The 22,691-nt window shown below is 37.7% G+C and overlaps 1 protein-coding gene across 1 annotated transcript; it reads right to left on the bottom strand.

The window, feature by feature from the left end:
- Window positions 1-7,326: 7,326 nt before the first annotated feature.
- LOC104595168 (homeobox-leucine zipper protein GLABRA 2-like) lies at window positions 7,327-14,393 on the bottom strand. Its single transcript, XM_010255779.3, has 11 exons — window positions 14,222-14,393; window positions 13,861-14,117; window positions 13,003-13,120; window positions 12,530-12,721; window positions 10,158-10,538; window positions 9,969-10,070; window positions 9,666-9,875; window positions 9,369-9,543; window positions 8,851-9,122; window positions 8,673-8,759; window positions 7,327-7,811 (listed from the first exon to the last, which is right to left on the bottom strand). Exons 1-11 carry the CDS (start codon window positions 14,285-14,287, stop codon window positions 7,425-7,427), a joined length of 2,247 nt encoding a protein of 748 aa, XP_010254081.1. The 5' UTR covers window positions 14,288-14,393; the 3' UTR covers window positions 7,327-7,424.
- Window positions 14,394-22,691: the final 8,298 nt, after the last annotated feature.

The following is a 22,691-nucleotide window of genomic DNA, read 5'->3' as shown; positions in this document are numbered from 1 at the left end:
GTTCATAGGCCGGGTCGGGCCGGGCTTTCACTTGTCACTAATGAAAATATACTAGGCCCGAGCCCGAGCCCGGCCCAACCAACGGGCCTATAACTTGGGCCCGAGCCCGGCCCTGGTAAAAAGCCCGAAGCCCGACCAAATTGAAAAAAAAAAACAATTTTCCCCATTCAAATTAGAATTAAAATTTCAGATAAGTATTTTTTTTTTCTATTTAAATGAACAATGGGCCTACAAGATGGTATTTTTCCCTTTCTTTTATATTTTAAAACACAATTTTACATTCTTAAATCAAAAAAAATTATTCAAATGGACATAATCACATAAATAATTTTAAGTTTAATATTAGGTTGGGTCGGGCCGGGCTCAGGCCGGGCTATTTTGACAAAACCCGAGCCCGGCTCGAATTTATTGCGGGCCGGGCTTTTTGGCCCAAATTTAAGCCCGCGGGCCTATAAAAATGTCCAAGCCCGTCCGGGGGTCGGGCCGGGCCGGGCCGGGCCGGCCTGTCGGGCCACCCAGCCCATGAACAGGTCTAGTAACATATCAAGGATGGTCCAAGCCTATGAAAGTTATGCAGACTCCCATTTACTAATTTATAAGGGTGTGAATGGACCGGTTTTGGATTGGACCCCATTCAGTCCAAAAATCAATTTGGATGGATTGGAAAGGACCAACAAGACATATTGGATCGGACCAATCCAGTCCAAAATATTTATTAGATTGGAGTGGGCCTGGTCCGTCCATAACAAATTTATATTGGATTGGGTTGGATTAAGCCAATATCCGGTCCATTGATATAAGATAAAAATATATGTGTCAAATGGACCGGATTTGGATTGAAACCAATCTAAATCAAAATGAATTTGAACAGATTGAACGGTCCAGACATTGAATTGGACCAGTCTAAATTGGTCTAAAACATTCACTGGATTGGATTGGACCTAATCCATTTAAAATGGACTCACATTGGATTGGATCGGATTGGACCAAATCCAATCCAATTGACACCCCTATTAATTTAAATACTAATGCAAAGAACAACAATCTGTGTTGGCAATCCAAAGAATCCAAAGAACAACGATTTTAACACATCTGTATTAACGATTTATGCGAACTGGGTTCCGAAAAACAACAAATAGGGATGATTTTGGCTATTAAAATCCAAATAAATTGTCTCATTTAAGTATTATTTTCAATCCCATGTACAATTGAATTCAGAAATGAAAAAACTAAAACTAAAAACATACCTCGGTTGATAAATTGTGGGAGCTGGGTTCTAGGATTGATCCGACCCCCAATGAACAGCGAAAAGTGATGGTTTTGGCTCAAGGGAATGGAAGCACTGGGAAGTGTATTCTCAGCAGTTATCTTATTACTTAGATTGTTTTATGGAGATTTCAAAAACAGGGGAAGAGTGTAATTTCTCTCGGTTTGGGTAGAGGGAAGAGAAGAAGATGGGGGTTTGTTAGGAGCGTTAAAAGAGTTCGCTTTTGCTACGAACTGTCGTGGCGCAGGCTAAAACAGAAAATCATGGCGTTGGATCTACTGCAGTGGCCTCTAGCAAGAAGTCACTTGATCTAATTCAAGGTGGGGTCATGACAATAAATTAAGGCTGTGTTTAGAATCGGTGTAAATCAATAACGGTGTAATGGTGTAAACGTTTAAATCTGTTCGATTTTGTTCGTGTTTGGAAGGAGAGTATAATCATAATAATTTTGCATACGTTTGGATGGAATGGAGTTTTATATCAATAATCGATGTAAAAGCTATCAAACATAAGGTTTTATGTCGATTATCAATGCAAATATTATATCGATTTTATTGATGTAAAACTTTACACTTTTCATCCATTGCATTTTTCAAAATAATGATTATTTTCACGATTTAGTGTAAAACATGATCGATATATTTTTACATCGATAACGTTTTACACTGATTCCAAGCGCAACCTAAAGGCTTTGATTTACTTGTTTCAGCAGACGACTACGACACTGTCCTCGCAAATGTGGGTTGGCGTTAAAGGGAGTTGATGAGGGCGGATTTGGCCCTCCAATGATATTGTGACACATGGCACCTCGGAAGAAATAGGTGACACCCATAACCAATTAGGCAACAACTTGCCTTAGCCAAGTTGATGGTGTCCCACCTAGCGGCTGACCCAGACGCGAACTGGTGGCCTAGCCCAGGCGCGACCAGTCGGCCTGGCCCAGACACGAATTGGCGGCCTGGCACAGGCGCGAACTGGTGGCCTGGCACAGGTGCGAACTGGCGGCCTGGCCCAGGCGCGAACTTGCGGCTTGGCCCAGGCGCGACCTGGCAACCTTGCACGGGCGCCGACCTGGCGGCCTGGCCTAGGCGCGAACTGGCGGCCTGGCACAAGCGTCGACCTGGCGGCCTAGCCCAGGCGCGAATTGGTGGCCAAGCACAGGCACCAACCTGGCGGCCTGGCCCAGGCGCGAACTGGCACAGGCGCCAACCTGGCGGCCTGGCACAGGCGCCAAACTGGCGATCTGGCACTGGTGCCGACCTGGCGACCTACGAGACGTGCTTGCCGACAAATTCGACATGCATATCCTAACTCTCCTACGATGCTTGGAAATTGGCCCACGTGCCGAACAATCCAGAGGGTGGTCAACATGCATGGCGGTTGCCTCAGGAAATCTCGGACCACTTAGACGACTTCTCGAAAATCTCGGATGCGGTGCGTGAAGCCCAAGCCAAACAATGCCTATATAAAGGCACCAACCCCAATGGCATAGGGGGCAAGTAAGCATTATCTAGCTCTCATACTTTGTGATTTTTAGCTCGCAGTTTACTATGAGAGTACTGACTTAAGCATCGGAGCGACCTCGCCAGGTTAGCCACCCCGGGTCCTTTGACAATGATTCCTTGTAGGTCTCTAAAGAACTACGAATCTCAACAATCAATCCAACTCGACCCTCTGGTCAGCTCGGCAACTAATAGGCAGCTCAACACTCTGGTCAGCTCGGCAACTAATAGGCAGCTCGGCCCTCTGGTCAGCTCGACACCTAATAGGCAGCTCGACACTCTTGTCACCTCGTCACTTAACCTGCCTAACACGATCCAATCAGCTCATCACCTAACCTGTCTAGCTCGGCCCAGTCAGCTCGTCATCTAACCTGCCTAGCTCGGCCCAGTCAGTTCGACACCTAACCTGCCCAGCTCGGCCCAGTTAACTCGGCACCTAATCTGCCCCCAGCTTGGCCTGGTCAGTTCGGCATCCATGTCCTCATCCAGTAAAAGTTCACTTCGGCCTCTGAGTCATCGGCCACTTGGAAGCAGACCAAATAACGAGATACTTAGCACCAAAAATTGATTCATCGGGAATTATTTTAGGTATAAGGGAAAAATAGGTGAAAACTACATTGGGGAATTTCTTATCTAAACGTCTCAGTCTGGGGAAGTTTCCTTCCATAACAAAAAGTTGGGTTATGATATGAGAGAAGCTTTAGGAAACTGTCACGTAGCACAATGGGAGGCTTGGGTTGGGGAAAGAAATGAATGAGAGAGAAAGGATGGGGAAGGGAGGAAGGAAAGGCCGTTTAAGGATGGATCGGATCGGATCGGATTAGAATCAAGAATTTGAATCCAATTTGACATTATTCATATTGGATCTGATAGGATTTGATTAGAATTCGAGTCTTATTAGTAAGTCGGATATGCGGATCTGATTCGGTCCGACCTGTTTTCTTTAAAAATTAATAAATTATTAAAAGAAAAATAAAATATACTAATTTAAATAAAGTATAAACAAAAAAATACAAATATTTTTTAATTATTTCATCATATATATACATGTTTTTTATAAATAAATAGATAATATAACAAATTTATAAATATATATTTATAAATAAATAAATAATAGATATATATGTATTATATATATTTCTATTTATAAATATATAATATATATCAGATCAGATCTTCTCAAATTGGATAGAGATGATCTGAATTCAACCAAATAGGATTAGGTCTCGAATCGGATCATGATCCGATCCATTTGCACCCCTAGGGATAAGGGATGCATTGGAGGATCGCTGACGTGGGCTACTTTGATTTATATATATATATATAGTATAGTACTATAGATTAGCGTGTTTATTTGTGAATGGCCCGTGGCTAGAACTAGGAGGGCTTTCATATGAGTTTAAATCAGCCCCCCACAAGACTGCCTCCCACAACGTCCCACAGCACATCTTCACCATGTATTGGGAACATCTCCCGATGATAATATCTGGAATGATGATGTCATCATCGAAAGATGTTCCCAATACACGACGGGGATGTGCTGTGGGACATTGTGGGGGGCAGTTTTGTGGGGTGCTGATTCAGTCTCCTTTCATATTGACATTAGAAACATACAATGGGTACATTGACGACGGAACTCCTACAAGCAAAAGTTCTGCACATACTCTAAAAAGATGAGAATCTAGCCCCACATACAATGTGTGACTGGATCTTATGTACAAAGAATTTTTGCGTGTAGGTGATTTGGGCTCTACTTAATAAGTATTCAAAGAATTTGTCATGTATCCACCTTCCCTGACTTGATGGGGTTGGGAATGGAGATTGCTTTGGTGAGGATGGGGCGGGGATGTGGATTGATAGTGATACCTGGTCGGGGATATGGAGAGTAAATTCTCCACCTTGCCTCGACCCTGATTATATATTAAATATATACATATATAATATAATTTATACGAAACTATATTTACATTTTTAAATTTTGGGGATTCGTGTCCCCAACGGGGAATCCATTTCTGTTAGGGATTGGGGATGGAGGGTCACTTTTGTCCCCGACAAGGATTGTGGTCAGAGATAGGAATTTGTTTCAAAATCAGGGTTAGGAGTATGATCCCTGCCCTGAACTATTGGCATTCCTATGACACCTCTCCCTTAAATAATAAATACCCCTAAACTATTCTTTAAAATATTAAAATCAAATTTATAAGACAAATGCTAGAATATTTATTGAATGATAAGAGAGTGCTTACAAGGGTGTGCCTACTGCCTAGTAGATCTATCATTAACGAATCTCCTACCCATAAACTCTTTCACTGAACATGTTCCTAAGACCCAAATTTTATCATTGTACAGACATCTATGAACTCTTCCTACAAACCTCGAGCCATGTAACTAATCATGAGTGAACACGATGAGTGGCCTCTTCTTTAGGTTGTATTTGGTTTGAAGGAAAAAATAGGGAAAGGAAGAAAAATGTAGGGAAACCTTTACAAGCATTGTATAGGTTTCCTTAAGTTTCCCTTCCTTTCCTTACTTTTTCCTTCAAACCAAACATAGCCTTAAAATAATGATTAAGTACAGATAGGGCTGATCCATTAATTAAAAAAGAAACTGGGTAGGATTGAAAATATTAATAGTGGCCTCTTCTTTAAAATAATTAAGTAGGGATAGGGTTGATCCACTATTTAAAAAAGAAATTAGGTAGGATTGCATATGCATGAATTTAATCCGATTCAATTAGAAATTTAGAAATTGAAAGTTACCTATGATAATTAACTTCACCAAAAAGTTGATTTTTCAATTCATGTAAACCTTTATTTTTTGACTTTTGGAATATTTATGAAACACAACTTGACAACTTACCAGCTGTCAAGTTAGGGGTCTGATCCCCCTAACTTACCAGCTGAAAAAGGTGCCAATCTGTTGGTAAAGTCTCTAGCTAGTTGTAGTGGAGACTTGGGATTGAGTCCCGCCTTCACCTGAGTTGGGGGCCGGGATGTATAGGTTTTGGGGAGAGCTAATTAACCTTTATATTCAACAAATTATCTTTTAAAATATATAAACATATTTTTACATGTAAATATATGTTTAATCTCTAAAAATATGCATATTTTATAAATACAATAACATTAGTGTTTTATAAAACAATTAAAATATTAAATTCCTTTATTTTTATCCTATATAATTAAAATTAAAAAAAAAACATTCCTCTATTAAAACTTGGGATTCCTATACCTTCTCCCACCTTCAAACCATTTTTTAATTCTCAAAACTCTATCCCTTTTGAATAGACTACTGTGTGCCCCTGGTTTCTCTTTGATTATCATTGAGTAGGCTACAAATGGATTAGATTCTAAATAAATGTACCTATATATATCCAAATTTGATTTGTTAATATTCAAATTTGAACCGAATATCATCCATTAGTTTTAAATCAAACTTGGATTGGACTCAAATATTATATCTCATTAATAAATTAAACTAAAATTAATCAATATATTATATTTTTTACTAACTAAAATGATCTAAAATCACTTTAATATTGTATATTTTATCCAAAATGTAATGAATAATTACTTAAAAATTAACATGTATATATACTTTAAATCTTAGCATATGGCAACATTGAAACCAACTTAACTTAATAATCAATAATTCATATTAATTTTATTTTTTTTAACTAATTTAGGATCCAATAGGGATAGATCCAGATTTTTTTTTGAAATCGCCCTTAGGCATCATATTTTATTCAATCAAGAAATTAAAACAAAAAAAAAGCTGACAAGGCCAATTAGAAAACCCAGAAACAATTTCTCAAGAGAACAAAATAAAACAATTGATGAAGAAAAACTTAAAGATCTTTTGCAACCGAGAAACGATGAATCAAATCACCAACAAAAGTAAACAAGCACATCTCCAATCCACCACAGACGGCTAATGAAATTGATAGAGGAGGATTCCAAAATACTATCATTGCCGAAGAACAACGAACAGATCTCACCATGAATAGCATCAACCAGAGAACCGCGAATGGGACTCACCATGAACAACAACTATCGGAAAACCGCGAGCTAACAGAGGAATCAAAAGATTGGCTTTGCCGGCGAACAACGAACTTGAACGAGAACCACGAACATATTCAAATCACGAACAAATAAACAAAACATTAAGAAACTCAAGAGGAAAACCTCGAGAAAACTCGAGAAGAAGACTCTCTCGAAACAGAGAGAAAGGAAGGAGGGAGAGAAACCAGGAGGAGGAAGGGGAAGGAGAGCCCAGATGGGCTGCTCCCTTCAGGATTCCCAGAAGGGAGCCGCCTTCAAAGAAATCCCTTTGAGAGCGCCTCTAATAGGGACGGATCCATATTCATTCCAATTATAAACAACAGATTGAATTCAGATTGCTTTAATTGGATTCAATTGGTGGAATAGATGCCATTTGCAGCCCTATCATCGAGAGACTAACATGTGTAAATTGCAAAATTCAAACATATCAAAGGTCATGGATCTACATAAATAATGGGTCAAATTTTGGATTGCATTTAATAAATGGAATTAATCATGTATAAGAATACTATAGGCCTTTTAATTACAATTAATTTCCTATGGAGTGAAGTATTTAATTTACAAGTTAAAGCAGCTTAATTATCAAATGAGTAATCATCCATCCTCACATTGCAAGCTTCTCTTAATATTCTGCAACGTACATGAAATGAGTGTGTTAACAGTTTCAAGAGACTCCATCGTCACTTTGGCTGTGGGGGAGCTTTTGGCCAGGATTTGGAAAGCTACGGTAAGCAAAGAACCCCCTTCCATGGTTTTCTCCTCATCATCTGGCTTCGAAGTGAGAACCAGAGACCTCGTTTCAAGCCCGTCTGGCAGAATCGAGAACCCTGAAGGCAGAATGGCGATGTTGCTTGAATCGCATCCACTCATCACTGTCTGCATTCCGTGGATGTCCACTGGAGCATACACCACCATGGATTCATAAGCATTCGTGCAACTATCTTGCAGCACCCAGACGCTGCTCTCTTTTGATTTCATCGCCTGAATTCAACACAGATATGAATTCTAAATTAACCCTCGTTTGGAGATGATGAGTTATTCAATTCTAAGTTGACTGAAACCGGAAAGATTATCAAAGTCAGGGCTAGTGGTGAAAGACTATTATGGTTACCATATATATGTAAAGGTTACGCTGGACTAGCACCAGTCCAGATCTCCTACCCACATGGGGAGCATCTCATTCTCGCTCTTACATGTTATTATGCATAGGGTGGTATTCCCAATCCGTACCAAGTTTGGATCTTGTGAGTAGGTGTGAGAGCTGAAGTAACACATGCACACACTCACCCACCATTCCGTGCCAAGTTTGGATCTTTTACCCATCAACTCTTCCCATATCCCTACCCATAGGTCGTTACAGGCACACTGAAGGTTTAAAGTGTGTTGTACTTAACACAACACACTAACTTTTCAACGAAAATGAGATACACAATAGTGGGATTTTAATCCACGTCTCTGTTGGGACTACCTAACTAACATGCCAACGGAACCACCACACCATTGGTGGGGTATCAGAGACCTAATGATATGATAATGGACATATCGTGTGAAAATTTTGAATGCACACATTGGAGATGTTTCCAATACACATTGTGGGTAGGATGTGAAAAAAGTTTGTGGGTAGAATATCCGAAGTGTGATTTGTGCACGTGCCTGTCTTTAAGTACTACAAATTGTTCCCACATCCATATTCATAGAACACCATCACCCTGTATTGGGAACATCTCCCATGAATGACAAATAGAGATATTCCCAATGTGTGGGGCAGCAGATCTGACCCTGCCCCTTTTCGAATTATCTTTATTTCAAAAAAAAAAAAAAAAAAAATCAAAGCGAACTTACTTGGACTGTTACTGCATTGCCACGATCTTTTCCCTTGGCTATATTTGCAATGGATTGAACTGGACCTCCGGTTGACATGATGTCCCACTGAAATATTAATTCATCAAACAGAAATCAGCAAATTGACCCATCAAATCTTATGAAAAATCAAAGAGAATATAGTGTCCATGGCCTTGACCTCAGTCCGTTGAGCCTCATCTCTCAAGAAATCAAAGAGAACATGGGGAGAGACAGGCAAGAAAACAGATGAAACTGCACATAAGATCACTCCCAGAGGTTCTGCTGGGTCATTCAAGTTCTTCCTAGAGGCCACCCTTATGTCATCTCCTCCTTTGGCTGAGATCTTGGCCCATGTGTTAAAGCTAGATGCACCCACAGCACGGCAAAAGCTCCCTGTCATTCGTTGAGCCAACTTCAACATGCTTTTCCTTCCCGCTTGAGTAGTTACTCCTGTGGTTCAACATATGAGCTTGAATCAACACTCAAGATTAATTAGGTGGCATTTGGTCTTTTGGGGTTTGGCAAGTTTGAAATATTTGTTTGATAATCAAAAGTTGGTAAGATCGAAAAAGTTTGGCGTTGAATTTGGGGAAGTTTCAAATGAAAGCACTCGATTGGCCATGGAAGTGAAGTGGTTAGAACTTAAAAGATCTTTTTGAAAATACTTGCCGAACGACGCCTTAAAATGGAACTAACCGCTTGAATCCTTTGTGGGTACATTGGTGGCCATGAAGAAAACTATTCTCTCGCATTGGAGCTGAAGTGTTGCCATCCAGTGCCTCGCACCAAACGCAGACCCACTATTAACAATGGAGCGAAACATGGTGTGGACTGTGCTTTTCTGACATTCCAAGTGCTCGACCAAAGTCACCTGAAAACCATTGAAAGATTATTCAAGAACAGAACTCGATCTTATATATAGTGCAGAAATTCTACCTCGCCCGTTGCAGAAATTTTCAGTACTGAAGTTTCCAATCAAACTAAGATGAGTACCTTGCAGTGGCCATTAGATTTGTCCTCAATAATGCAGCCAGACGGCCGTTTTCTGCATTTGACGAGGGATGCATCGATATTGTCTTCAACCTTGTCAATGGATACATCGACTATGGCGAACCGCTCGGGACTCAGTTGCTTGCAGTATCGGATGAAACAGACCTCTCTCGTGGGCACCATGGGTGTGAGCATTTGCAGTTCAGCAAACATCTGAGATCAACGATGAATGTTAGAAAATCTACTCATCATGCATCTATCAACGTAGCTAACACAGATGAAGGAGAGCAAAAATGCATCACTTACTAGCTGCACTGCACCATTTCTGTTGACGCCTTCTCCGTTGCAGATAACATCTACAGTAGCTGCTTTGGAGATCATGCAAGGAAACATTTCTTTCCATTGATTCTACAAGCAGGGAAATAATCAAATTAACCAGAAGCTTTAATTACCCACGCGAAACTAAGAAACAAGAAACGTGAAGATCTTAATTACCGCGTCCATGAAAGCTTGGACTAGTCTTGGGAGGTCGACGAAGACTACGCCGGTCTCTCTGGAGGCTTCGATAGATCGCTTGATACGCCCACTGTTGGAATTCTCAACGGAGAACTCACGAATGTATTCATCATAATTAAGTATCTCACGGCCGGTCTCGACGCTTCTGACCCACAGCGGTTCACCTGCGGTGGCCATTCTGTTGACCTCTTCCAGAGCTCGATTGACCATCTCCATGATTCTGGACTTGTCAAGCCCAAAAACACAAGAGTAGTAATCTAAGGAGCTTCTGTTCTGTTGGTCATTTCCTGCAGAGCACGAGGAGCTGGGTGATGCCGTCCCTGCAGGGTATTTCCCTACAGTTGCTCGTAGCTTTTCGAGCTGCATGCAAGAGGATCAAAAGATGTCGTATAAACAAAATGCAATATCTATGATGCATCTGCGGCTGGCGGAGTTCACATCTGGGGCGCCCCACAACGGCTCACAGCACATCTCAACCATGCATTGAAAACATGTCACAATGACAAGTATGGAGATAGTTCTCAATGCAGACATAACATCTCCGCTCCACAAGGGGCCGCCCCACAGTACATCTCCGTCCTGTATTGGAAATATTTTTCGATGATAATATCATCAAGACTGATACTATCATCGGAGATGTTCTCGATACACGACGGGGATGTGCTGTGGGGTGGAAATGTAAACTCCTAAATACATGCATGCTGAGATGTGCACGTGGGGTGCTCCCTTGTGATTTCCCTGTTGGTGCAACAAAGACATGATTACTTGAAGGTGATGGTAATTACATCTTGTTAATTAAATGTGAATCAATAAAAGTTAAGTAAATTTTAACTAATGTGTGAAGAGTCAATCCGGACCATGCGCCTAGTTGAATTGTAAGGCTCAGTTTGAAAAGAGTACAAATCTAAATATCTACGATGCAAATACATACAAAATATAAGGCTTTGCACTCTATATATTTGTATTTATACTCATTCCGAACTGAGCCTAAACAAAAATATCCTTTGTGATCTTCCAGGATTTAATTTGCTAAATTTAAATTTTAAAAACAAATAACTAATAATGAAGGTGGGGAAGACCTTTTTATAATTAGTTATGTATTAGTAAGTGATACCATATAAAATATATTATGCAACAAATTAAAAGAAAAATAATTTATTTTCAATCACTCAAAGTGCTGATTTCAAAATGATAAATACATAAAGGCAAAAGAAAGATTCACCTTGGGTTGTGGATTATTTAAAAACAATGAAAAATGCAACTTTTAGAATAAAGAACCCAAAACATTTAGTTTGTCATTATGGGCAGCTCATGTTAATAGATGAAATAGAAAATGATGAATATGGGATGATGGCAGAATAAGAGAGTTAGAAAGTTTTTTGTATTTCTTGATTTTTATGATGTAGGGAAAATATATGGGAGAGTGGGATTTTATTCTTATTCTTTATCCTGTCAAGTTCTACAATGCTCCTTCAAGAAAGGATAGATTAATTACAAAGGGTCTTTCTCAAGCAACTTTACTTATATTTTACTTTAATGCTTTTATTTATAAATGTATTTCCTTTAATTTCTATTAGATTAATATAGAAATTATTATTATTATTATTTAGATCCAGATTGGATGCAATATGGGAAAACTGAATGAGTTACTAGTTTATTGGATGCAATGGACCCTAATAGCTTATTAGGGGAATAGATGCTCAACCACAACAGCCCAATTTTTTTGGGCAGAAATTGTCACAGATGAGGCCTAACGCTAGCCTTTTTCTGATGATTAATTGGTTTCAAGGATACTCGTATCATATTATATACCTTTTTTATGGCATTAATATAGGGCCCATGTTTTGGGCTCCTCACACAGGACGCTTCACACCGATCTTACACGCACATATCCTACCATGCATGCATTGAGAACATCTTCTATCTTCTATACTTATAAATTATTATTGATGGGAGATGTTCTCGATGCATGGTGGATGTGCGTGTGAGGAGTAGATCCCGTTCCCCATGTGTTAGCCATTTCTGGTGTGAGAGTTGTCACACTTTTTGATATCACGTGCCTACGTGCCTTATAGTCATGCGGAGTCAACCGGGTTTGACTGGTGGATCAACCGAGCCAACCCATCAACAAATTGATCATATCTATCTATCATTCTATCTAATCTGCCTACTCTAAAACGCGTCAAAGAATATATTTGAATCTAAGCCCCATATAGCAGGCGGATAAATACCCTGAGTCACCTGCCGATTCAGTCCAGTTTTGAGCTTTTAATGAGCTAGAGTTATCTCAAGAAGAAGAAGATAGCTTAGACAAAAGCACGGTTTCTAATTAAATTATATACTGCACTAACCTCAGCTTTCAGTCTTGCATTCTCGATCCGTAGTCGTTGTTCTTGATCAGTTGTCATTGTTGCTTCTTTGGTCGCAAAACCACAATTCGGGCAACATGCCTTCTTAGTGCTCTCCCTCATGGTTCGATTCTCCTCCCGGAGTTTATCTATTTCAGATTTCAACAGAGAGTTCTCATGGCGTTCCTGTATTGCCTGCAATAGCCTTACCAGTCACCTTTACAGGATAACAAAGAAAAACAGAAGAAGAAGAAGAAGACCCATGAAGCAAGGATATCTGCCAAATGTATGACTTGATCATAACTGTTATCATGTTCTAGGTTCAGACCAATCACTGTTGCAAGAATTTCTAAGATATTGATTTTATGAATGATCCTGATTCCTGACAGCCCGTGTGATCGAGGACTGTTAAGTGATTATTCCATCTAATCCCAATTTGAACAGTTTTGGATACATATATAGAGATCATTTTGTACCTTAAGCTGGGTTCGACGATTTTGAAACCAGAACTTGATTTGCCTGGGATCAAGACCTAATTGCTTGCTCAGTTGTTGCCTCTGGTTCTCATCTGGATGAGGTGACTCTTTGAACAACCTGCAATTATATATCCATGTCAACGTGATGAACAAACAGAAAATCTATACAATTCCTGTAGTAGTAACTTATGAATTTAAAGAAAATATTCAAGAAGCAAAACTGAATAATTTTATGTTGAATTACAGAAAATATAACAGAATGGATGAAATGAATCTTTACAATTAATCATAGAGAGAGATATATGATTTTTGTATCCATTTGCAAGCAGAATACATGTTAGGAAATGATAAAATATTGGTTGAATTAACATACATACAAATTAAGTAGGAAAAAAAAGATGAAAAAGAAAAACTAAAATCACAAGGAAAACTTCTTATATTGAAAACAAAGTAATTAAAATTGATATAGGTATGAGGAATATATGTTCCATATGAACTGTTAAAATTGAGCCAAGAGCTTGGCTGAGTAATTAACTCGGTGCACCTGAGTCATATAGGTCGGTGAGGTTTCAACTTTCAATGCTCAAATTGATATTATTTACTTTAGCTATTTTTCAACAAAAAAAAAAAAAAAAACACAAAATTAGAGAAAACCCAAGTTGTCGAAATGCTCAAACGCATGCCCTTATCGTTGTTTCTCTGTTCAAAACAACGGAGGCACCATTACCGAATCGTTGGCAATGGTGATTCACTTAAATTCGAGGCAATTCCCGAGTCAACCCAGAAAAGTTTCAAGTATATAGATGGGAAACTTGACGAGAAAACGGGAAAGAGAGGGAAGGTGTGAGAAGAACGCACGCTTCCATTTCTCTGATTTGCCCAGCTGTGTGTCTGTGATATTTCTTTCTCTTCTTCTTCTTGTTCCCGTCATCACCATCGTCATCTTGCTCTCCCTCGGCATCGCCATCTTCGTCGGATTTTCCAGGACCACCGGTGTTCTCGCTGCTATTCTCAACCGCGTCTTCTCGGCCTCCACCTCCGCCACTTTCTTCATCTCCTTCCTCCACCTCCATGCTTGCCGCCGCCGGTGTGCCAACATCACGAAAAACACCGGCCTTCGAGCAGAACCCAAAAGAAAACGAAGGAAAAAAATCAAAAAGAAGAAGTGAAAAAGACCAACTAAATTAAAAACTAAAAGGGTTCCATGCATAATCGTTACAAGAGTGAGAGAGAGAGCTGGAGAGGCGAAAAAGTCTTTGGTGCGGGAGTTGGGATAATTCGACATCTACGCCTATTACAGTTACTCTCGGATGACGAAAGGGTTGTTTTTAAGGGGCATATAGACTGGCTATGGAGAGAGAGAGAGAGAAGTGGGGTCTAACAGATTTAAGGATATAAAACAAAGAAATTCAGAGTTAATTGTTCTTGAGATTTCGGGGTGAGAGAGACTTGAACGTAAGTGGTGCATCTCGGCTGGTAGGTGTTGAACGTTAGATATTTGGGAGAGGAGGATCCATAACTAACTTGAAAAGGTTGAATGCAGAATGCCCAACTGTTTTGAGTTGCATATATCAGATATATATCCTCAGCTTTGCTTGCAAGGCTAGTAATGGTTTCAAATTTTTTTTTTTTTTTACTAAAATATCAAAATACAATCCTTTTACCAATATTTTATAAACAAATAACCCTTACAATCTAAAATCCTTGAGGAATCAAACTTGGTTTCATGGTTTTATAACTAATATTTTGCAATAACTACTAACTACTAATATTTTAAGAATTCTTTCGATAAATATATATTATGATAAATTAATAAAATATTATCCTTTATATGTAAACCATCCAACCCATATTTAATTACAACCATATATATACTCAAATATTTACATATTTAAAGTAAAGCACTTAGCTAAGACATTAACGAATAATCTATAGAAAGTATATATTATCTTTATCTTAAGATGACATACTGCTCCAACAATTAATTCTTTCTATAAATGACCATTTTATTCTTTATTTCTTAAAAACTTGTATTACTAAACAATTAGAAAAGAGAAAACAGGTTCTTACTTCGTTCTATCTCCACCCAATCAACCACAACTACCCATACTCCTATCTATTTCCACCTTTCAAATAGATTTGTGATGGCATCAATATAGATTACTCTTGGCTTGACATTTTAACAATTTGTTGTTTATATACATTGTCATCATTAGATAATTGATCCAAAATCCAAGTTGAAAATGTTTGCCTCTTTAGTATTATAATTCACATTTGAACACATTAGGCTGCTCTTGGAAACAATGCAAATGGAGTGTAAATCCGGTTCAGGGTAAATTTGTATTCTTGTTCACTTTTGCCTATGTTTGGCAACATTACATTTATGCATTGACAAATGACAGATCAATGCATATTTACATTGATGATAAGATGTAAAAGTACATCAATAAAAAAGAAGTAAATCTGCATTCAAGGGGGCTTTTGATAAAAAAAAAAGACATATGCTCTATTGAAATTCATGTTTGCATCCACTACAACTAAAAATCTGTTTGGTAAGAAGGTAAGTTTGTCAATACAAAACTAACCCAACTTTACAATTTACATGAATCGTTTTACACTCTACATATTTGCATTCACACTTATTTGCATTGTTTCCAAACACAGCCTTATTAATGCTAACTTAGGTTAATATCCTTACTAAACTAACAAAATGCATTTCCCTATTGTGCAGTAAATCAACTTAAAGACAGAATTATATGTCATTGAAGTAGAGGTTTTGTTTAAAATGGTGGTTTAAATAAGGTACAAGAGAGAGCTAATAACTGTTGATAAGTGTGTAAAAATGGAATTAATGTACAGCATCCAGTTATTCTATATGCTTTTATGAATTTGCAGAGAATTCATCAATAGGAACCACCGCTGATGCCAGTGGACTCCCTCCTTTGTTGCCTATTGGTCAAATTACATAGATTATTCATTATTTATATATTCAATATATATCACAAGCTACAGAGTATAAATCTAATTAAAACCACTATGTCAATCAGAATTCCATTTCTTCCTCTCTTTCTTTTTAATTTACATTAATTTACCACAAGTAATCCATCTCCTAGGATGAAATCTGGAACTGATTTTGATCCATTAATATTCTATATTACATATTGTAATAAGTGGTTTTCTTTTTATTATTCCACACATATTTCTTTGCTACATCCATGACCATTAATGGCAGCTTAATTAACAAAGTTCATACAATAACCCAGAAATCACTTGAGATTTTTACTCATTAGGTGGTTAGCACACACCAGTATGTAGTTATAGCTACCGGTCTCTCTAGCGTTTAAATCACAGCCCTCAATATATCCAATGACCGTGCATGGGTACTTTTGTGATGACTATTATATTACCATTGCCCTTTGACGGTGGGCCTTGGCACAATGGTTAGGGTTTGGGGTGTTGCATTGCGACTTGGGTGACAAAGGTTCAAATCTTCAAAACAGAAACTCGGAATGTATAGGGGTAAGGCTGCGTACATCTGTCCCTCCCCAGACCCCGCATTATATTCATCCAATGGGAGCCTCATGCACTGGACTGTCCTTGTTCACTGTTACTTTTGATGGGTCATGGAATTGAATAAGAGTAACATAATGTCAGATTTGCTTACCCTAGCCGAGCCAAGATCACAAGAAGGTTGCTTCTGTCTCGTTTCACATCATTTTTTTAAGAGGGGGGTGTCCTTTTGTGTGTCTTCACATCATTTAAAAGACTGAAAGTAGTGAGTTAATGAATTTACCTCCAAGTATCAATTTTTTCCCCCAATGAAGTGAAGCATTTCTTCAGTCCTGTACTGGAGGTTGAGTTGGTGCAATGAATTAAGCCTATGGGCTGCTTTTCAAAATAATAATAATAATAATAAAGTAACATAAATTGTTGACTGTTTTGAAAAAGAGAATGAAATCTTTTATATACAAACAACACAATTCCACCGTTGAGGTTAATTATAGACCTTAATAGTTAATATCACAATGTCAAGACAGAAAATGCATTGCAAATGATGCGGTACTAATGCATGGTTATTAACTTTTTAATGGCTGAGCATAATGTGATACTTTTGATCATGATAATGCACAGTTATGCAAAATAAAGGTTGATACCAGACACATTTTTATTCCTGAATCAAATCTCTGGTATATGGTGGTGATTAACTTTTGACAGTTTTGGTATCAGTTCCCTTAAACTACAAGAATGCAGTTATTGTATGAAAAATAGAATTACAACTATTTGTCATAAAAAACAGAAAATAATAGAAATCAGGTCAGAAGAATGCAGTTGTTGTATACACATTAACAGAAAAGAAACAGTTGTATGATGTTCCATATATTACCAATTATAAAACCATCTCTCTCTCTCTCTCTCTCTAACATCCCCAAGTTTCCTTTATTTTTTTTTTTGGTTTTCAGTTATCATTTTAATTAGTGTACTTTTTCGCATTTGCATATGGGTTTTAGAGGATTGATTTAGCCAATAAAAAGGTTTATAACTTGGTAAGAATACTTATCCTTAATTTGAAAAAGATAATGGCCACAATACACTATTTCAGATGCTTTAAGACTTTTGTTTGGATAGAAGTACACCTCTACCAACACTGTTCTCATGATCTAAAACATTTCCTTTGGATTTCAAAACAAAACGAGGCACCAAAATATTATTGTTCTATCATTTTGAGTTTTTGACACTAATCTAATTGATATATAATATGGACTAAAGCTCCTCCTCTTCCTCTTAAGCTTTCCATATAAGAGTGAACAATCAGTACAAGATATCTAGAATTGATTTGTTCATTTGGTTCCTTTTTATGACATATGCTTTTAACAGAAGTAATTACAAAAGGGGTTCCTCCAGAAGACCAAAATGTGGAACATTAAATGACATCTCAATCCTGAAGAAGCCCTAACAATGCTCTCCTCTCTCTCATCAACATCAGCAATCTCTTTTATTTATTTGGACCAATTAACATATCCAAGCTAAGTAGTGGTAGTAGTTTTGACCATTACTTCCTCAATGACCCCTTTTTGCCAAGTCAGAACTTTGATTTCTAAATGGTGTCTTTTGAGTCCTCCTCTTTGCTTACCAAATATATTCATAAATGCAAGCTTAAGTGCCACACATACACACAAACCTAGCTACAAATCAGGGGTCCGGTTCCCAAGTCGAACGGTCTGACCATTTAAATTGAACGAAGGGCCCATTCTGACAAATCAATGGTTTTTGGCAAAATTACGGTTCTGGGGTAAAACGCTGACCAGTTCCCGGTTTTTCCAGTCTGACCGTCCGGTCCGGTCTGGTTTTGAAAACCATGCTTTGATGTGTATTTAAACAATTGAAATTTTTAGGCCTTTTTCCTAGTGTATTGGTAGTTGTTGAATAGCAGATAAGATGTGTGACATTCACATGCATTGAAGCAACTTATTAGTTTAGATTTTAGGGATAAGTGGACTGCAATCCACCTCAGAAATCTGAATTGCAACCCCTCCTAGTTTTTTAGTTACTTTTGAATCTCTCTTTTTCCACTTTAGCCTTCTTTATCTTGCTGCTTGTAGGCTTCCTTTTCATCAGCTAAGGAAAGCACTAAACTGAAAGCAAGGAATCTAGAGTAATATAAGAGAGGGATATCATCATTATTTGTCATTGTTTGTGCCTCGATTCCTTTTTCTTTTGTTTTCTTAGATCACAATCTCTTGGTCTCAAAACATAGAAGATGAGATAAGCCTGGGACAAACTTCCTGAGAAGGCATGAAATCTGCAGGAATGTAAGGAGATTATTAACGTGTTAAAATGAGGCCACTAGCCCACTAGGAAAAAAAATAATGGTGCTTTAAATAGTGCTTACAAAAGGAAATACAAAGTAAAAAAGTATGTATTTGATTGCATTATGGAAAACTGACCACAAGATCACATTAGAACAAAAAGTTGCATCAGAACAAAAAAAGGATTATCAAACAAGTAATAGTATAATATATAAATATTTTTTTCTTTGAGCAGGAAGGTGGTGGAAAGAGCTAAATTTTATTTTTGATGAGGGAAGGAGATGGGAGGAGTTCTCTCAAAGAAGTAAATTTAGTACTTTATCATTAATTTAATTTCAACTTAAGTGGATCATCAAAACTCTAAAAGTTGATATAAAAAAACTGAAAGAGTTCTTCTGCTACAGTAGAAAACATCTATAGGCTAGTTAGGTGGATCATCAACCAGACAACCACCCCACAAAAGACATAATTACCTGCAGTAGAATTTAAGTATAGACCAATAAAAATCTTGTGAAGTTGTTATTCAATGGTCAAATAATCTGGAAGGCAATTTGTGAACTACATGGCTAAGATCATCAAATTACTTGGAAATGGCACTACCAATGACTAATTAATGTTATCAAGGTAATGTAGGAAAAGCTCCTCATCATGAAAAGTCATATGGATGAGGAGCCTCAAATGTTTGCAGCACTAACACAAAGAACTAGATTAAATGAAATGGATGAAATTTTATAGGTTAGATATTTAGTGATTATAATAGGATCTGCAGGTGATCAATACATACAGAGATGATAAAACTAGAAAGGATAGGGCCAAAATGAAATCATATGAAGGAACTTAGGAGTAGTTCCAATAAAATAAGAGATGGTAGACTGAGGTGGTTTAGTCACATGCATAGAAGACCCATCTACAACACCCATTAGAAGAAGTATCTGTTACAAGTTGAAGGGGCTAGAAAAGCTAGGGGCAGGCTGAAAAGGACTTGGGTGGAAGTAGCAAAAAAATGATTTTAAGTTTCCATAGTTTGAATTGATGATGGATATGGCACTGAACAGGAATGGCTAAACAGGATTCATGTAGGTGACCCCATATAGTTGGGATGATGATATACAATGATGATTAAGCCTACAAGATGTCATAGAGTTAAATCTTTTTTTATCACCATTAGAGAGTGTTTTCCATTTTCAGGTCGACTATGCCGATAGGCCCCATGAATAAATTAAAAAGAAGATGTTGATTAAAATCTTACAGTAAAACCACTTAAAGCTACAGACATGTTATAACATCATACTGAAAAGTAGCTAGGAAGGTGTGAACATTTTTATCTACCAGTCTTGTTCTTTATATGCTTGTCAAAAGAAGTTTTCTTAGTCTAACATACTTGATTAATTTATATTAAGAGGATATTTCATTTAAATATCCAAACAAAAGATGGATGACCCTCTACCAGTACAATTATCCAAGTTGCCTAAGCTAAACAAAATGCTATTTAATTAGTAATGTCAATCAGCTTGATGGATTCACCCTCTGAACCTGGGAAGGAAACAGCCATGCCAAACAACATCACTTGGTATACTACATGTGGAAAGTTCGTAGAAGATACTGATACCGAAACTCTGCACTTAGGCATGAGCCACACGCCGCCCCACCAAATCGATTCAAACATGGATGGCAAGACTATCTGTTTAAACTTGATCAAAGTTGAAGCTTGTAAGGGTTGTTTTATCACTATCCTTTCTGTCCAGCTTTGGGAGGTAGGTAGTGGTTGAATAGTAGACGAGATGATAGTAAAGGAAACATTCTGATGGCTACCACCATACAATGAGTAGTCATATACGGAGTAAATGCTGATCAAATTCTATGGCCAAGGATTTTAAAGAGCCATGGTTTTTAGTGTATATGCACTTTATGTCACTCATTCATGAATGCCCCATTGATTTCTGCTGAGAGGTCATGACATTTGAAAAGGGGATTGTCCACTTCCTTTTGCCCCTTCTTATTATTGAAATAATCAAGAACTAAGATTAATTTCTTACATATTATAATCACCTTTCCTACTTAGCATCAATTTGGATTGTTTCTAGTCTCAATGTTGTAATCCTAATATATGTTCGATTGAATTTGGAAAAAACCATTATAATATTTTTGTTGAAGCAAGATTATTAGAGTTTTGGTCAAGGACTCAGCCAGAACTTCATTCCCACTGAAAAACTCTGCAGTTTTCCAAAATCAGTGGGATGGAATTACAGATCATCATGCCCTCATTCTTGACCAGCTAAGTGTTAGACTGCAATCCAGAAGACTACTCAGAGAAATCCTAATTTTATAAGTTTGTAATCAAACACATAAATGGATAGAACTTAGGTTTGTTTAAATTGTGGGAACAGCTCTGCTTGCAAATACAACCGGCCATGTTTGAATTGATAGCCGCATGCCAACAAAAAGGCAGCATAATCTATAATGTGGAAAAGATTTGGTATGGGAAGAGTTTTGACCAATCAAAACCCACCCATGAATTTTGATAAATAACACCTAATTGACTACCACATTTATGATTCTATTTGATTGGTCTGAAAATTTTCAGATATCATATCTTTTCCATATCATAGTCGAACCCAATAACTATATAATCCATACTTCCTTTTTTTCCCATCTACCATTCCACGTTTAACTGTAACCATCTTGCTTTAGACCCAAACTTATCATTTAGTTCATGCATTTCCATTCCTGAAGTAACATCATCCATTGCTTCTTAATGGAATTCTGCTGTTATTAAGGGGGTGATCCACAACATGCATGGTTGGTTTTATTTTTAAAAACAAAAGCAACCGCGCCGTCAGCAAAATTATGTTGTCTTTGCGGACATACATGGCAGTTGTTCTTGTTTTCAAAAACAAAACCAACCATGTTGTCAAACACCCCTAAAATGTGCAGCACAAGAAAATACATGTCTTCTGAAATTAGGAGTAGGAAATTTCCCTAAGTTGATGATCCACACAAACTCCCTTTCCAATCAGATAATTTCCGTAAACAAATGGTTCTCAGAGACATTACTAATTAAATGTTTGTCCTGCTGATGTTCTCAGGGCAGGGAACAATAGAACTCATATTTTGGATTCTGTAGTAGATAAAACTTCAGTTCAGCAATGTTTGGTCTGTTGATGATTTCCCCAATTGTTTGGCTTGAATCATGCAACAGGTCATGTCTCTTGCTCATCTGTCCACCATATAAGCTTCCATTTGGCCTCTTATTTCTTGAATGGACTACTCTGGAAAGGAAAATCAAGGAACAAAAAGAAAATGTGTATATCTCCATTTGAGATTAATCCTATCCCACATATATATTGATGTAGACTTCGTACTAATATGGATCACAAGAAAGACGTGTGCCTGAACTGCTTCCTTCTCACATGGTTATTGCAACAATCAACATTTATGAACCTGATTCATTGACATATTCATTCAGATCATACCTGAATCTGTCTTCTGAGAGAAACTCCGCTTCGCTGCGGTGCCTATACTAGATTTTGCTTTGGTTTTTCCTTATTCTTTTTATCTCAATTTCAGCCATGTAGCAGTGGCAGTCACCCATAATTAACTCACAGTACAATAACATGCTTGTCCAAGAACTAGTAATTTTTCTATCTAAAAGATTTCTACTTCTCTCGGATATTTGTCAAATCTCTTTTAGAGAAATGAATTACTTAGAATCCAGGTGATAAGTTGTTGGACACAGAAAATACATCAGAGGTCATAAGTTAGCTTCGGTAATTCCATGCCAATGACAAAAGAGTACTGAAGATAAGAGCACTGCTTGGCAATTGTGTTAAGAACATATATACTTGAACATGTTTAACTCAATCAATTTAGGAATTATACTCA

The sequence above is a fragment of the Nelumbo nucifera genome, chromosome 2, assembly GCF_055504915.1.
Source record: "Nelumbo nucifera cultivar China Antique chromosome 2, China Antique-T2T, whole genome shotgun sequence".
Taxonomy (NCBI): Eukaryota; Viridiplantae; Streptophyta; class Magnoliopsida; order Proteales; family Nelumbonaceae; genus Nelumbo; species Nelumbo nucifera.
Note: the sequence above shows the minus strand (reverse complement) of the source record. Positions and strands in the feature narration are given on the sequence as shown.

Excerpts from the sequence above, each read along its gene's own strand:
- LOC104595168 (XM_010255779.3), bottom strand. The coding sequence starts at position 14,287 with ATGTCGAATTATCCCAACTCCCGCACCAAAGACTTTTTCGCCTCTCCA. Across the intron at positions 9,876-9,968 it reads GAAATGGTGCAGTGCAGCTA|ATGTTTGCTGAACTGCAAAT; the intron begins GTAAGTGATGCA and ends CGTTGATCTCAG. Across the intron at positions 8,760-8,850 it reads ATGAGGCTCAACGGACTGAG|TGGGACATCATGTCAACCGG; the intron begins GTCAAGGCCATG and ends TTAATATTTCAG.